Genomic DNA, 16,167 nt, shown 5'->3' with positions numbered 1-16,167 from the left:
TCTAGCTGTATACCCAGGGTCTGGGCAGCATGGTTTAAGAGCTGCTGGAGTGCCCTGTTATCTTCCAGAGCTGGGGACGTCGACGTCCCGCAACCACTTCATCCGGGGAGGATAAGGAGGAGCGGCCTGGCAGCGCACCCTGCTCACTCCCTTCAGCGCCCCGGGGGTCTTGCGGCATGCGGTATTCCACAGCCCGCGGTGCCGGAACCGCTGGAGGAGGAAATATCGGTGCCGAGGCAGGCGGTGCTGAAGTTGCTGGTTCCGGTGGTGCCGATATTGTCGACGCCAGTGGAATCGAAGCTGTCACTGTCGGCGGTGCCGCTGACAGGAGGGTCGGTGCCGGAGCTGTAGGGGGCAACAGCAGTGCTGGCCCGTCTGTCGGTGGTGCCGCTGCCAGCAGTGCCTGCAGCTCACTACAACCCCCGTGGCCACTGTACACCGGATTGGAACGGACATGAACAAGCACTCAAAGAACGAAACTTTACCTTCTGCTACAAGATGCATCTCTCTGATAACCCCCAATTCCCTTGATAACGGCGGCAGTCTCAGCCATGTAAAGTTTAAACAGTTCAGTGGATATATACCATTAAGGCAGCCAAAACAAAGAAGCTAGTTCAAAGTGGACAGGAAAAAACATAAAACTTATGCCACTTAGTCAAACTGCAAAGTGAAAATTGCACATTACTGGGCCTTCTGTCCCCTTTTGTTTGTAGATATTTTAACCTGTGAACCCTTTTCAGACTCTTGCACTGTTCTATCTTGGCCAATAATGCTTAATGCTCTGGCCTCTCAAGCTTAATTTACACAATACTAAATTGAGCATTATCATCACTGGCAATTGCCCCAGAAGTTGGAGACTTGATCTTATGACGTGTCTGTGGCAAGAAGTCTGATAAAATCCTCTTAGCAATGCCAACGGGAAGATGATTATCACTATGGTAAACCTGCCAGAAGCTATGTCAGCAGGGGAGAGAAATTTGGTCAAATGTCTCCTCCTCAATAAGCAATGGTCCATAGAGAAAGGTTCTGGCAGAATATTGCACACTGGCAGGAAAAGATGGTAAATGATACTCCTACCTACAGTAGATATATAGGTTTCTGACCATTACAGTGACATGACATGACATGAAATGAAATGATGGCTGAAGCTGAACACAGATGTTGAAAGATAACCGTAAGAACGTGCTGGGGAAAAATGGAAGAAAACGTAAAGTGTGGTTCTACCCCAAAATGTAACTGCAGAAGTGTCACCAGGGAGGTTCTAGTTTAATTGTCTGCCAATGATTACACATCAGATTTGCTCAGTTTACAAACAGAATTGGTGTCTTTTCATAACTGCCAGCCCTGCAAATTTACCAAGAGGTCTAAGCGCCGGATTCTTTATACGTTGCCTGTCACTACCACCTGTCACACAGGTTCTACAGGCCCAAGTATGCCCTCAGCGACACTTGTGCGCCATCGCTGCCTTCAGTGGATTTACGCAGGTTTGCCAACTGCAAACAGTTACACAATTGTGGTGGTACACAGAGAACAGAATCCAGCTCTCTAGCTGAGCTGGGTTGGCTTTTCAGAGCTAACGGGAGTAAAAAAGTATAGATTTGTATTTGTCTCTTGAGAAACTAGGCATGACTAAATACATAGAGGGAACAGATCTAGTCAGTTAGGTGGTGCTATCTTTGCTGTTGCTTTTCAGAACACAATAGCTTTTTAAAAGTCTAGTGTCATGTAGACAATATTAGGTCAATATTTTATCTACCTTAAAATAATTAGTCTTGTGGGAAGGTCTTCTACATTCTAATAATTCTGCACTGATTTTCAAATCCACCTTTCTAACGGTAAAAAACAAAAAAGCAGTCATCACTGTTGAAATCTGATTGTGGATTACTGTTTTTGTGCTGCTACAAAGCCACTGAACAGAGTGATCGCTAATTAAACGAACAAATCCTGTTCCAAGAGCCATGCTGATACCCACTGCTGAGCTAGAAGATGAGGATGTAATGAAGTCAGAGCCATGATGGTGAGGGAACAGGTAAGTAACATAAGAAACAGATGGTGAGGGAAGAAAGGGGCTCTCTCTTTCACAAGGAGACAATAAGTTCCTTGAGAAAGCAGTGTTTTCAAGCTTTGAAGATTTGTTTCAAACAATGAAAAGGACTAAAAACAAAAACAACATTTTGGCAATATTATATTTAAGAAGTGCAGATAGATTCAGACTAGGGCTTAAAATGGATGTAGCATAAAAGAAATTTTTGTAAAACAAGAGTTGTGTTTTCAATCTGTGCATGTCAATTGTTCTGAATTTGTATGCATTACAGTTATTAAAATGTACCATTTCTTGCATAATTAAACAAAAACATTGCCTGACAAGAGAAGGCATGTCTTGATAAGGAGAGAATCTTTTATCATCCAGCTGCAATGGCACTGAATCCCAGAGTAGCATCAGTACAACCAACCATAATCAAGAGGTGGTGGATTGCAAGATTCCCAAAGGAGAAAGGTATGATTGTAATAGGTTCTTGACAAAAAACAAAATGCTTCTTACTTGTTGGTATGAAGATTTAGCAGAGCAGTTAACTAGTTTAGACATACCGTGGACCTGCCAACATGCACAGAGTATGAGTATTTAACCAGAGATCTTGTTTTGTTAACCTTAATATTTTTTATTTAATGAAAGAAAGGAAAACCGGACCACTAGTTTCAGCCCTTTGTAAATGAGCTAGTATAGTTCTCTGGTCCCTCAAAATCCATTTCCATCAGATCTCCACTCAAAGCCCTGAACAGTTTGATTTAAAAAGACACTGTGTATTTGTCTCTCAAGGATAGTAGCAGTGCAGCCTTGGTGCCATATTCCTAACTGTCTCTACAATTTTGGTTGCTACTCTTTATGGACATGATGGGAGATCTGCTTCCAAAGTGTGCTGCCTTTGTTTTTGTTTTTTGTTAAATAACGTAACAAGCCATTGCATAAACCAAGTAAAAACAGAGTATTTCCTTGTTTCTAGGACTTCCTTGGTTCCTTTGTGTTAATCCAGGGAATGCAATGCAAAAGTCATCTGCACTTACTAAACTAGCTGAATTCTCACATCCTAGACTTCCTCTAATCTTTGTCCAATAATGTTTCTTCCAATCCACAGTTAGTGTCTTTTGCAACAAGTGCATTACCCAGAATTTTGAGTACTGCATCTTTACAGCAAGGCTTGTGGCACTGATATTACAAGGATCAGTCACATATGTCAGGACAACATAAAAAAATTGTAGGGGAGATTCCCCTATTCTACTGGTAAGAAGATTTCCACATATTAAAAGGCATCCATCCATTGTTTTATTCTCAGCTGTGAATGCTGAGTTACAGAATACTTTGGTGATTGCAATTTCATGACGAGCCATTAAATTCTTCCCCACTCACCTTTCTTAAAATTCAAAGTCCATCTTCCCTGAGAATAGGGGCCAGAAATCAAAATTAAAATATCAAATGTCTTCAGAAAAGAAAATTACACAAAATTTATGTCCGGCTGCCAAAGTACATTTTGCTACACTAAAAGCTTTTCCAGAATTCCTCATGTTGGAATCAAGCTTCCCTCTGAACTCCACAGCGCAGATGGGGTGGATGATGGGGTAAGAGAGACAACGATGAAAAGAGCAGCCGACATTTACTGCTCACACGAGATCAAGGAGAAGAACAGTGACTTTGAACCTTTAGTGCTGGTGCCCGATGGACAAAACTAGAGGAATAAGGCAGCCCAGGACTAGGGCTGCCACCTCCAGGCGGCTGAGTCCTTTCCCACCTGTTGATTCAGGTTTGTGGCTATGCCCCATTCCTCCCACCTCTGGGAGGACGTGCACTGTGGCAACATACAGAAAAGTCCCAGCAGAGAAAAGCATGGCAACTCCAGTGGCGTTGACTTCTGAAAGGGCTTCTTTGCTGCTCTGTGAAAGAGAAAAAAAGCGGGGAGGAGTGAAAATGAATCCAAACGACAACAGATTCAACAAATAAATAAAAGCCCTTAACATTCCAGCTTTATTATGATTTAGTCAACAATCATTCTTTCAAAATGACAATCTTTTTTAAAAAAAGATACCACACTTGTGTCTGAAAATGTTTTAACGACTTATACTTTCAAGTAGCATCTGACATTATAATCATTGACAAAGATTAGAGGAATTAAATATATTTTTTTCCCCAGTTTGTTTACTTTGTGCATTTGGCAGTACTGTGTGTATAGTAAACTGAACTGTTTCTCTTGTATAGTTATGTTTGTGAGAGTCTTCCACACAGCAAAAGAGGAGCAAAATATACTTTTTAAAATGGGAAAATTAAATTGTAAAACCACAAAATTTGGCACTCACACACTGAAGTTAATTTTTTTTTTAAATGACTAGATTTCAGGATGACCTCAAGTCTTTAAAGGTCTGGTTCTTTTCCCCACTGTGTCAATGGGAGTTTCGCTACTCATTTCAATGAGATCAGATTTCAGGGCATAGATGCCCACCCAGCTGTATTTAAATTTACAATTTACAGCGAGCACTGTGTACTTTCCAGTGGTTCTATACAAAATTATTACATACATAGGCTGTATCTAACATGTTAAGAAGGATCAAGAATCCTTCTGTTCATTTTATTTTAGTATGTCTCTCCATTTATAAAAGCGGTTCTGCCACACCGGGATTAGGATCACACTACACCATAGATAATAAAATGCAAAATTTATCCATTCATTTTTAAAGTCCTTCTTTGGTCAAGCTCCCATTTATCTCTGTGATCTTATTTCCTGGTATATTCTCAACCTATTCCTCTGACATAGGAGAGGAAGCCAACATTGGCAAGCAGAGGTTGATTCTTTGCATCTGCAACTGCACTAGCTCCATAATTATTTCTGCCTTCCCAATCCCCCATTCTTCTAAAATGCTGCTCAAAACTCAGCTCTGAGCCTGCCTAAAACCAATGACCCAACAAAAAAGATCCCTCATCTGTGTTTTTTATTAACAAACCCATCAAACCTCTCACCATCTACTGTGTAAATGGTGTTGCAGCTAGCATAGTTCCTTTCTAGTGTCTCCCAGGCTATTTACTCAAAGTCTCTCCTTGTCCTTTATTCTAGAATCCTTTTATACAATTTCATAGCGCATCATCTATGCAATTTACAGCAGTGGATTTGTTACAGAACGGTGACAGTAGACAGGAACATTCAGATTGGGACAGGTGTGATAAGCACTTGTGCAGTGACCTAATTGACAGCTCACTGGTTGTAGATAGCCTAGATGAGGTGGGTTTTGAGCTGTGCTTTTTACAAAGAGATGGGAAATCAATAAGGCAAAAAGGTTATTTTAGAGAGAGAGTCTAAAATTCAGCACCTGACACAGGAGGGATGATCAAAACTGAAAGAGCAAAGATTGAAAAGAGAAGGAGCTCTTGAACATGAGGAGAGCAAACTGTAGTGGAAGGGGAACAAGAGGAGACCTTTAAGAATTGGAGACGGCACACATAAGGCAAGAAGGCATGTCACAGTGTTCTGAATGGACCTGAATAGGCATGACATGACAGAAAAATATACCAAACCCGCTTAGAAAAAAAATCTTGGTGAGAAATAGCATATAATCCTAAATAGGAGTGTCACTTTGTGGTACGCACAGAACAGGACAGTCTCTTTTCACATCTCACATACAGATAGCACTACCATTTTTATCCCTTGATTTCTGATTAGTTCTCATTACAATTTTAACACTGGATTAGGGAACAGATTTATGCATCCTAACCCTTCTATTTTAGCCAGAGATTGGATCACCAAGTGTTTCCTTCACATCACAACAGAGACTTCAATTCCAAATTGCATAGTCTTTACCTTTTTACTCACTGCAAGAAGTGTCAGGCTCTGTATTAGGCCAGTTTCTCAGGTCATTATATCAACTATACTGAACAACTGGAGGATGGAAGTTCTGAAATATCTATAGCTCTAAGAACTTCTACACTTGGTGCATTTTGAGTCTCCACTTAGGCCCTGCATATTGAGCTATATCTTAGACTGGGCTCGGTGACAGATCTCTGAAGACAATACAATACGCTAACCAAATCAGCCTCCCACATCCTACCTTCTACAGATAAGTTAACAGGCACCTATATAAAGACTGCGTTACACATGTGTACACTAGTGCAGTGGTTCTCAACCAGGGGTAGGCATACCCCTGGGGGTACACAGAGGTCTTCCAGGGGGGTACATCAACTCATCTAGATATTTGCCTAGTTTAAACAACAGGCGACATAAAAAACACGAGCAAAGTCAGTACAAACTAAAATTTCATACAATGACTTGTTTATACTGCTCTATATAATGTACACTGAAAGCTTCAGTTTATATTTCAGTTTATATTGTTATATTTATATGAGAGCCACTGCACTAGTACATTTAAATATATTTACTACGAACTAGTTAAGATGAACAAATGAGGCTTAGCCTAATGAGTATCTTATTGGGTGTTCATTCGAGGCAGATGTTGAGGTTTTCCTTGGGGAGGATGTATGGTCACTAACAGTGCATCATTTATTGTTGCAAGTCTGTTTGCCTTGGAAAAACTTGATTTTTCAAGGGAACACCTGGTCTGTCTCAATCAGAGTCCACAATACACACACAGTACATCCTGCATATACACAACTCTACAATCAGGACTTTATTATGTAAATAAATATTAAATGTTTTTAGAAATGTTTAGGTACAGATCACTTTGAATGTTTGGACTGCTATAGTCAAGAATCCAAACCTTATGGGTGGGCAAGTTGTCTAATGGTCGTACCAGCACACTTGGGAGTTGCGATTCCTAGTTTTCCTGTTCCTGGCTCTACCAGCAACTCAGCCTGAGCTTCTGTTTTCCTATGCTTGATTTACAGGACAGTTGTAAGACTTAATGACGTACATTTTTAAAGGACATGGATTGTCTTGGATGAAAAGCACCATGTAAATGTGAAGCATTAGCAAAGTCCCAGGGATTCTGTCATGATCTGGACCCAAGTTCTGCAGCAAAGCCTCAACTTTGAATGGCACGCCAATGCTGAATTAAGTGATACTTGATAATGCTGCAAAATTTACAGTGTATGTTCAAAACCTGAGATTTTTTTTTACCTTATTAGAAGTACAGTGTCCCTTGTGGCATTATACTTTAATATTAAATATTGTATATTGTATGCTTCAACTACAGTTTTGATGTGCTACAGATTTTTGTATTGACAATGTAAGAAGTTGTCAAAGGGGAAAGCTGGAAGCTTTGGGCAGCATTTGGGACCTTTGTCATCATCGACGGAAAGGAAGATGACTTGAGTTTGAGCTCCCAGGATCTGTTTCAGGCTTTGGGCACCAAGGAGGTGCATCTCTTCTTTCCCTCTTCCTAGAGGTAACAGTTTGTCCCTCAAGGAGCTGGGGCTTGAACTCCCGACTCCTTGACAGTGACAGCCACACCACTGTCCCAATATCTTCCACTGAATCCAGTATGGATGGATACGCACAACAACTAAATGTTTCCACTAAAATTATCAGCACTGTAACTGTTAATGTTAAGATTTAAATTCTCATCATGTTTCAGCAGTAAAATCCCTTCAAGATGAATGGAGACACGTTTCCACATGTCAGAGCTACTGTTTCAGCATATCTGCTTGCAGACTCAGGAGGTCAACAAAGCATCCATTTGTATTTGTCAGGTTAGTTTCTTAAAGTGAAACTTACAAAGCAATTTAGCTTCTTAAAATGAAAGCTTAGATTCCCCAGCACAATTGTATGACAGATTCAACTGACACAGAATTGTGGAAAAGTATTTTTTGTTTAGTTAAAACAAACAGAAGCATCCTTTTTTGAGAATTTTGTTCATAAACTTGCAACCATAAGGCGGGAATGTCCCAGCTACAGCAGATAGTATGGAAAAACGTATTGGCGGTGGGTGAAGCAGTTTGGAGCTATGTGTTCTACAAACCCAGTAAGGAGTTCCATGCCCCCCAAATCCAATTGCTAAGCTCCCGGCAAAATTAAATCCCAAACATTTACCTTGCTTAGCCCTAAGTACGTCACCATTGACAAAACAGGTGCTGCCAATGCAAAGACCAGCAAGTGCTTTCTGATTCGATTCCGTTCCAGCCCAGCATGCATTAGAAAGGAAACCAGGCCAAAGGCAGCTGGTGCCTGCAAAAGAACAATAGTCAGTGCAATATTTTCTTGGCTAGGATTCCCTGTAATTTAAGATGTCCAAAGACAAAAAAAAAGGTGTGGTAAATATGTATTATTCCTACTAACTATACTGAAGTGGAATATTCCCAATCAGAGTGCAGGGATGCTCTCTAGTTACTGACCTAGAACAGTTATGCCACTCTCTGCATTCTTTTTGGTTCTGGATATCTTATTTGCATAATCACTGGATGGTTATTTCATAATAACAATACAGCATATGAATCCACGTACTATTATTGAATGCCAGGATTTTCATTACTGTACAGATTTCATGGGTAACTATAACCCCTTTGTTCTGACTAAAAGCTTTGGTGATCAAAATTTGTTCTGATCAACATTTGTAATCAGAATTTTTAGATTACCTGCAAGAAACAGATTTGCCTCCTGAGTGACTTTTCTTCAACTAAGGCAGGAAAAATTCCAGCATTTACATGAGAGAAGAAATGCCATCAAAGCAAAGAAAAAGGATCTGTCAAACGATCAGTAAAAGATTAACAATCTTTTTGATTTATTTCCCTCCTTCAGGCCCAATTCTGATCCAACTAAAATCAACGAGAGCTTTGCTACTGATTCCAGTGGAAGCAAGACCAGACACTTCTTCCCTTCTCCCATCAATCCAGTCCCTTCCGTACAAGCCACAAGAACTATCAGATTTGTGGTTATATCGGGACAATCCCAATTTAGTTTTGAAACACAATGTAAACTAAAATATATTGTGGCTGCCTGCAGGAGAAGCTTGCTGATCTGTAGGAAGTGAAATATAGGTGGGGAAAGGAGATAGGTGGGGGAAAAAGTAGCAGTAATTGTGGAAGGGGTAAGGAAGAGAAAAAAATTCAATTTTTTAAAAATTCTTTCAGCATCTCATTGACAACCCACTTTTAAAAAAAATTTTCTTCTTTCATTTAAAAATATTTACTGTACACTTTTAAAATATTGTTAATAATCATTTAAAATGTCAGAATAATAAGTGTGCACTTCCCCTTTACTTGGAAATAACCAGATCCTGACCTACAAAACACCATGGCCTTTGGCCTCAATGTTGTCATCCCAGAACATGTTTACCATGTATATCAGTTATTATACAAGTGAAAAGTGCAAACACAGCAGACCTGATTTTCCAAACACTTTAGGCATGCATCTACACAGACAAAAGATCTGAACAAAATGCATGACTAATTACTGTGAATGGCAGTAGGTTGCAATAATTGCACATACAAATTAGGTGTACAACTGTGTGCTTGAGATATTTGAAAACTAGATCCAATAAATCTTTTCCACACCATGTACAAATAAGGTCTGAACAAATGCATGTTTACTTTAGTATTAATGGGAAATTGAAAGGCTATTGCCCCAACTTTGGAGTTTGGTGTGTCTTCTTTATTGGCAGAAGACATATCAAAACACTTATTACAGTACAAAGGAACTGAATTCAATTTTGCTTCAGATGTCTGTGATGCTGTAACCCTATCAACCTCAGTTATCCTTTAATGATGCAAAATGACTGCAGACCTCTTAATACGTTACTCCTGGGATAATTCTGTGCAGAATTCATGTCCCCTGCAGAATAATTGATTCATGTGCCCCTTCCAGGCAGCAGTCCCGAGCAGGTGTGTCTGATTTGGGCATTAGGAACAGCCAGGGGAGACATAAATCACCGCCTTGGGGGGCAAGGCTGGGCATGCATGCAAGACTCTGTCCCTGTTGCTCGCTATCATGGTGTGCCCAGGACCTCCCACAAGCACAGATGCCCCACCGAACCCCACCCCTCTGCATCCTGACCCCCACACCTGCACTTACATCACCCCTGAGCTCCCTGCACTCAACCCCCTATCCTGCCAAGCCCCACTCCCCCTGCACCTGAACGATTCCGCCAAATCCCCAGCACCCAGACCCCCACCCCACTAAGCCGCAACCAGCTGCACCTCGACCCCCACCTTACCAAGCCCCACGCCCCCTACACCCAGACCTCCCGGCCGAGCCCTATCCCCGTGACACCCAGACTCCCACTACTGAATCCCAACCACTTTCACCTGGAACCCCTCCCCCCATCCCCCGGCAGAGTCCAATTCCTCCTGCACCTGGAACCCCTCTGTGAATCGAGATCTCCCTCGTACCTGGATCCCACCCCTGCCTGCACCCAGACTGTCCCATACAGAAACCTCACACCTGGATCCCCCCACACTAAACCCCTCCACACTTGGATCCTGCTGGACAGAGCCTGCTTGCCCCACACCAGGGCTCAGCGTGTGTGAGAGAGACTGTCCCTCTCGCTCACTATCATGGTGTGCCAACATGGAGGGGGAGGGCCACATGGTGTTTCTGTGGCAGGCCTGGCCCTTGTGCTGTGTCAGGGTGAGGTGCAGCCTCACCACTGCATCCGTGTCCCAGGGAGGGGGCAAGGGCAGCAGGATCCCCCACCTCCATGTAGCCAGTGGCCTGCGTTCGCCATTGCCATGCTGGAGCCTTCACACCCATTGCCCGTCTAACACAGTGTCTACATCAATTTCAATTCTAGTCCAGTGACTATATGGTGACATGCTGAGTACTACTTAACTATGCCACTCACTAAGGCCCCTATCTGGCAAAGCATTAGTTTCACTGGGGATACTCAGGCGCTGAACTTTATGGACATATTTAAGTGCTGTGCCAAATCATGGCCTAACCTCACTCCTAAGGATGTACTGCCCTTTAGGGTATGTTCACAGAGCAAAGAAAAACCCGCAGCTGGTCCATGACAACCAACTTGGGCTCACAGGTCTTGGGCGGGGTGGGGCTGTTTCATTGCAGTGGAGACTTCTGGGCTGGGCCTAGAGCCCGGGTGCTAGGACCCTGCAGGGTGGGAGGGTAAAGCTGTCAACTTTCTAATTGCAGAAAACGCAACTCCTTGCCCTGCTCCCTGCCCCAAGGCCCCGCCCCTTCTGAGGCCACGCCCCCTCACTCTATGCCCCCTCCCCCCGTTGCTTGCTCTCCCCCACCCTCACTCACTCATTTTCACTGGGCTGGGACAGGGGGCTGGGGTGGTAAGGGCTCCAGCTGGGGGTGCAGGCTCTGGGGTGGGGCCAGGGATGAGGTATTTGGGGTGCAGGAGTGGGCTTGAGGCTGGGGCCGAGGGGTTTGGAGTGTGGGGGGGGGGTCTGGGGGGGGGGCAGGGGGTTGAGATGTGGGAGGGAGTATGGGCTCTGGGCTGGGGGTGTGGGCTCCAGGGTGGGGCCAGAAATGAGGGGTTCTGTGTGAGGGAGGGGGCTCCGGGCTGGGGCAGGAAAGTGGGGTGTGGGCTCCGGGAGAGAGTTTGGGTGCAGCTGGGGCCCTGGGCTCCAAGAGGGAGTTTGGGTGTGGGACAGGGCTCCGGGCTGGGGCCGAGGGGTTCAGAGTGCGGGAGAGGTTTTGACATGTAGGCTTTGGGTGGCACTGACCTCAGGTGGCTCCCGGGAAGTGGCCAGCATGTTCCTCCGGCTCCTAGGTGTGCTGCACCTGCCTGTAGACACCGCCCCTGCCCTTAGGCGCTGCCCCCACAGCTCTCATTGGCCGCAGTTCCTGGCCAATGGGAGCTGCAGAGCTGGCACTCAGGGGGGGGCCTGCACGCGGAGTCCACGTGGCTGCCCTTTGGTCTAGGAGCTGGAAGGACATGCCAGCCTCTTCCTGGGAGCCAGGCAGGGAGCCTGCCTACCCTGCTGCACCACCAACCAGACTTTTAACGGGCTGGTCAGTGGTGCTGACCGGAGTCGCCAGGGTCCCTTTTCTGGGTGTTGTGGTCGAAAACTGGACACCTGGTAACCCAATGGAAGGGTCCCAGAGCTCCGGCTCTAGTCCGAGCCCAGAAGTCTGCACAGCAATTAAACAGCCCCACAACCTGAGCTCCATGAGCCCGAGTTGGCTGGCTCGGGCCAGCCGTGGGTTTTTGTTTGCTGTGTAGCCATATAATTAAAGTCTTCTGTGCTTGACATACATGGAAGTATTATGGCCATCTGTTCTGTGAAGCCATATAGATGTGCTAATACGCCTAGTAAGGAATCTATTTGTCAAAAAACATTTCCTGGATCTTTTTTGTTGTCTGTATTGTTACAGACACACTTGCTGACAGGTATTTTGAAATAAATTTCCAATATAATTGAAAATAGCATGATTTGTTATTTTGACAAATAAAATATGCAGAATTTTAAAATATTGTGCACAGAATTTCCCCAGGAGTAATATGTATATATTGTTCCCACAGTGCTGAGAACCACACATACAAATAGAAATGAATCCTAGCAGGAGGAAACAGTTTTCCATACTTTAACATAACATACATAAGTACCCCTTGCCATATCCCCAGGGCTACTTCAAGTATCCCTAGGGGCTGGTCTACACTACCGCTTAAGTCAATGTAATTTAAGTTGCTTAGGGGTGTGAAAAAGCCATGCAAGTTACATCGAATTAAAGCGGTGTCCACACTGCGCTATGTTGGTGGGAGACACTCTCCTGCTGACATAGCTTCCGCCTCTCGTTGAGGTGGAGTAATTATGCCAACAGAAGAGCACTCTATCCGCAGCAAAGAGCATCTTCACCAGACATGCTGCAGCGGCACAGCTGCATCAGTGCAGCTGGGCCTATGTAGCGTGGTAGGGTAGACTAGCCTTAGAGTCCCAAGGCTAAAACCTTTATTTGCCCTCTCTACCTTCAACAGCCCTGTGTGGCTGCTACATTTCCTCCAGTAAATATACTGTTCTCCTTTCTCCCTCTGCCCCATTTTTGTAGGTCACAGTCAGTTGTTTGGGCAGCAGGGGGTTGGGTTAGTCAATGAACAGCTGAAATTCATCCTCCCCAACCCAGACTGACTGGATATATATCTCTACCCCGATATAACGAGACCCAATATAACACAAATTCGGATATAACGCGGTAAAGCAGTGCTCCGGGGGGTGGGAGGGCTGCGCGCTCCAGTGGATCAAAGCAAGTTCGATATAATGAGGTTTCACCTATAACGTGGTAAGATTTTTTGGCTCCGGAGGACAGCGTTATATCGGGGTGGAGGTGTAGCTTCCTTTGATACCCATAGCCATCCCAATACTATACTTGTGTTCTCCAATCCCTTATTTTATATTACCACCTGATCACTTCACTGCAGCGCCACATACTGAGGTTAACTCAAGCAAGAGACCCAAATAATTAACTCCTCCTATATGCAGTAGAAACAGACTTTTCTTTATTTTAAAAAAAAAAAAGTATGATTTTATGATCAGGACTTACCTTGTGTAACATAATTGCAACAAACACTATTAACTGGACACTGGTCTGGGAAGTAGAAGCTGCTGCCCCCAATGCAACACCATCAGCTTAATGGATAGAAAGCCAAAAGAATGCATAAGAGTTCACGGATTATTCATACACATCACAGGGTTTACTCATTTTTCCATTGGCTACCAATATAAAATTGTATATTGCTTTAAAAATAGTTCCCCTTACTTACAAAGCCACTCTGAGGTTTGAGGGCAAAATCCTAGTCCTAGTGAAGTCAATGGGAGTTTTGCCACTGACTTCAATACCAGAAGGATTTCACACTGAGTCTGCTCAGTCTTTGGTATGTCCTAATATAAAACTGGAATAATTCAGGGAACAGAGTTTTAGTAACTAATTTCCAAAGTTACGGAATGTGTTTCCTATCTAAACTTAAAGCAGAAAATCAGTTTTAATCTTAACTAGAATTCTTTGTAAACCTGTAATTACTTTTGGAATTTTGAAATGTTTTACTGGGTAAAAATCAAAAGAAAAACATGCAAATCAGTTAACTGGATGTTCATAAAAAACTTCTCTTTTTATATAAAACACATGCATTAATGAAACAACACTTTTTGGTTAAAATCGGTTTTATGATGTACATTTACACAGTGCCTTTTATCATGGTAGATCCGAAAACATTGTGTGTATATGTATGCATTTATTTCTCTCTCTCACACACACACACACACCCTGAAGTGTAGAGGATTGAGCATTTGAGCTAGACAAATTATATATAAACAATAAAGTAATGAAGGAGTTAAAAAGATCATCCCAAATGCGTGTGAATCAAAACCGTAACACTGTATGAAACAGACAAATATTTTGTTTATAGAACAGATTTTTAAAGGAAAAACTGCTTTAAAGAAGTTTTAGAGAACTTTATTATTTTTCACAACATCTCCCGCTCCCATCTGTAAAAATGGATCCAAACTGTAAAGGTCTTGGAAAGACGGGGGAAAACTATTAACCAATACATTTTAGAAACTTCTAGAAGTTACTTAAGATATACATTTATATAGAGAAAAACTAATGATGACCAATATCTTCCAACCTACCAGGAGTAGAATTAAGTGTTGCCATTTCATTGTTTGTTGTAGGAGAACATACCTACATTTCCAGTGGTTAAATGCACCATTTTCTAACTCCCGTGGTCTGCAAAATATTGGACCTAGAATCAGTCACTGGTCCAGCACTGAATATTGCCCATCCTGCATGCAAGTAATTCCTCTCCACCAAATATGGATTTTTTCCCCCCGTAAAATTACACCTTTCTTCCCACTCCTCGCCAAGTGGCTGCTCTTTGAAAGTTTCTCAGAGGTTTGGAATTTTAGAAGTGGTCCCAGCGGAGACAGATTAGTGGGCAGACTGAAGATGAGGCAGCCAAAGATTCAATATAAACAAATAGCTAAATCTAACGTGCATTTAAGTGGTAAAATCCCTGGAACAAGAAGTATCTTTTTTATTAAATGTGTTTACGATGCCTAACCCATTGTGCACAATTAAAATCCAAATAAATGAATAAATAATTCATTACAAAAGATTTCAACTCCACATGTATGACATAACAAATATTTGTACGTATTGCTTCATCCATCACTGATCAGCAGTTGGAGTTGGAGCGGCAGATAGTTAACAATGCACCACAAGTCTTCAGGAAAAGAAATGAAGAAAAATATCGTATCTAATTAAGACGCCCAGGAACATTTTCGGGAGGCAGAATACTATTTTCGTATTCGGATTTAATCAAGCCAATCACTCTGCTTTTGTTTTAAAATGAAACAGAAGATGCAAAAAATTCAAAGCTTTCAAAATATCCTTCATTTTACAGTAAAAGTAATTTACTAAATACATCAAATGGGGACTCACCAGATCCTAAATGACTGATTCAACATACTATAATACTGTTACAGCTGCAGTTATAATAGACAAATTGGTGTCCCCTGCCCCTTAAAATTTTTGGATGAAGTGTTATTTTGCATTGCTAACACTTAACCCCAACTATTTATACATTTAAAAAATTCTCTATGTTGTTTCTTAGCATCTAGAGTAGTTTCTCTCCTACAAAGTTAAAAATCAGATTTACTGTGATTAAGATTTCTAAAAACCTCCCTAAATCCTCCTTATCTGGCTCATATCTAGACATATATCCCAGTCCTTGTGTGGATTTTTTTCAAACCATTTTTAAACCATGTTCAGTTTTCTTACTTAGGAAAAGACAGAAAATGTGCTTCTAAATACATAAAAAAATGCCCACAGAGCTAGCTATTTTGGTGAATATACAGTAATTATTGCAATTTAAAATTTAAAAGGTTTATTTAAGCTAGACAGGAAAAAAGACAGTGACAGAAGATTGCCACTTACATATCTTATAGTTATTCAGCCTACCTGCAGCATGGACCACTAGTCCCAGTGTAGTAGTGATTTTGGAATTGCCTGACCTTGCCGCTTCTGGGTCTGAAATAATCATCAGGAAATTAAGCATTAGACAATATAAGATATTAACAAGCATATGAATCATGATGGAAGAAAATATATTACAAACACCAAGGCATAATTTCTCAGCTGTGACCCATTTTTAAACAGTTAAGCAATTACCATAGGTTTCCCAGGCAAACTAGTCAAGACATTGTATACTATCCTTCAGAATTTAAGGGAACATTGACAGGGGGATGGAACAGTCATTTTCCCTCATCCTTCTGAAACG

At 42.3% G+C, this 16,167-nt stretch overlaps 1 protein-coding gene across 1 annotated transcript in view; it reads right to left on the bottom strand.

Moving 5' to 3' along the window:
• Positions 1-403: 403 nt before the first annotated feature.
• The window catches only part of SLC39A9 (solute carrier family 39 member 9), a 41,444-nt gene continuing 25,680 nt past the window's right edge, over positions 404-16,167 (bottom strand). The window contains exons 4-7 of the mRNA XM_074955549.1: positions 15,849-15,917; positions 13,434-13,519; positions 8,025-8,159; positions 404-3,927 (exon numbers count right to left, since the gene is read on the bottom strand). Coding sequence (XP_074811650.1) covers positions 3,697-3,927; positions 8,025-8,159; positions 13,434-13,519; positions 15,849-15,917 — 521 coding nt within the window. The 3' untranslated portion in view covers positions 404-3,696. The remainder of the gene's footprint in view (positions 3,928-8,024; positions 8,160-13,433; positions 13,520-15,848; positions 15,918-16,167) is intronic.

The sequence above is a fragment of the Natator depressus genome, chromosome 6, assembly GCF_965152275.1.
Source record: "Natator depressus isolate rNatDep1 chromosome 6, rNatDep2.hap1, whole genome shotgun sequence".
NCBI lineage: Eukaryota > Metazoa > Chordata > Testudines > Cheloniidae > Natator > Natator depressus.
The sequence above is the reverse complement of the archived record's forward strand: the minus strand, read 5'-3'. Positions and strand labels throughout refer to the sequence as shown.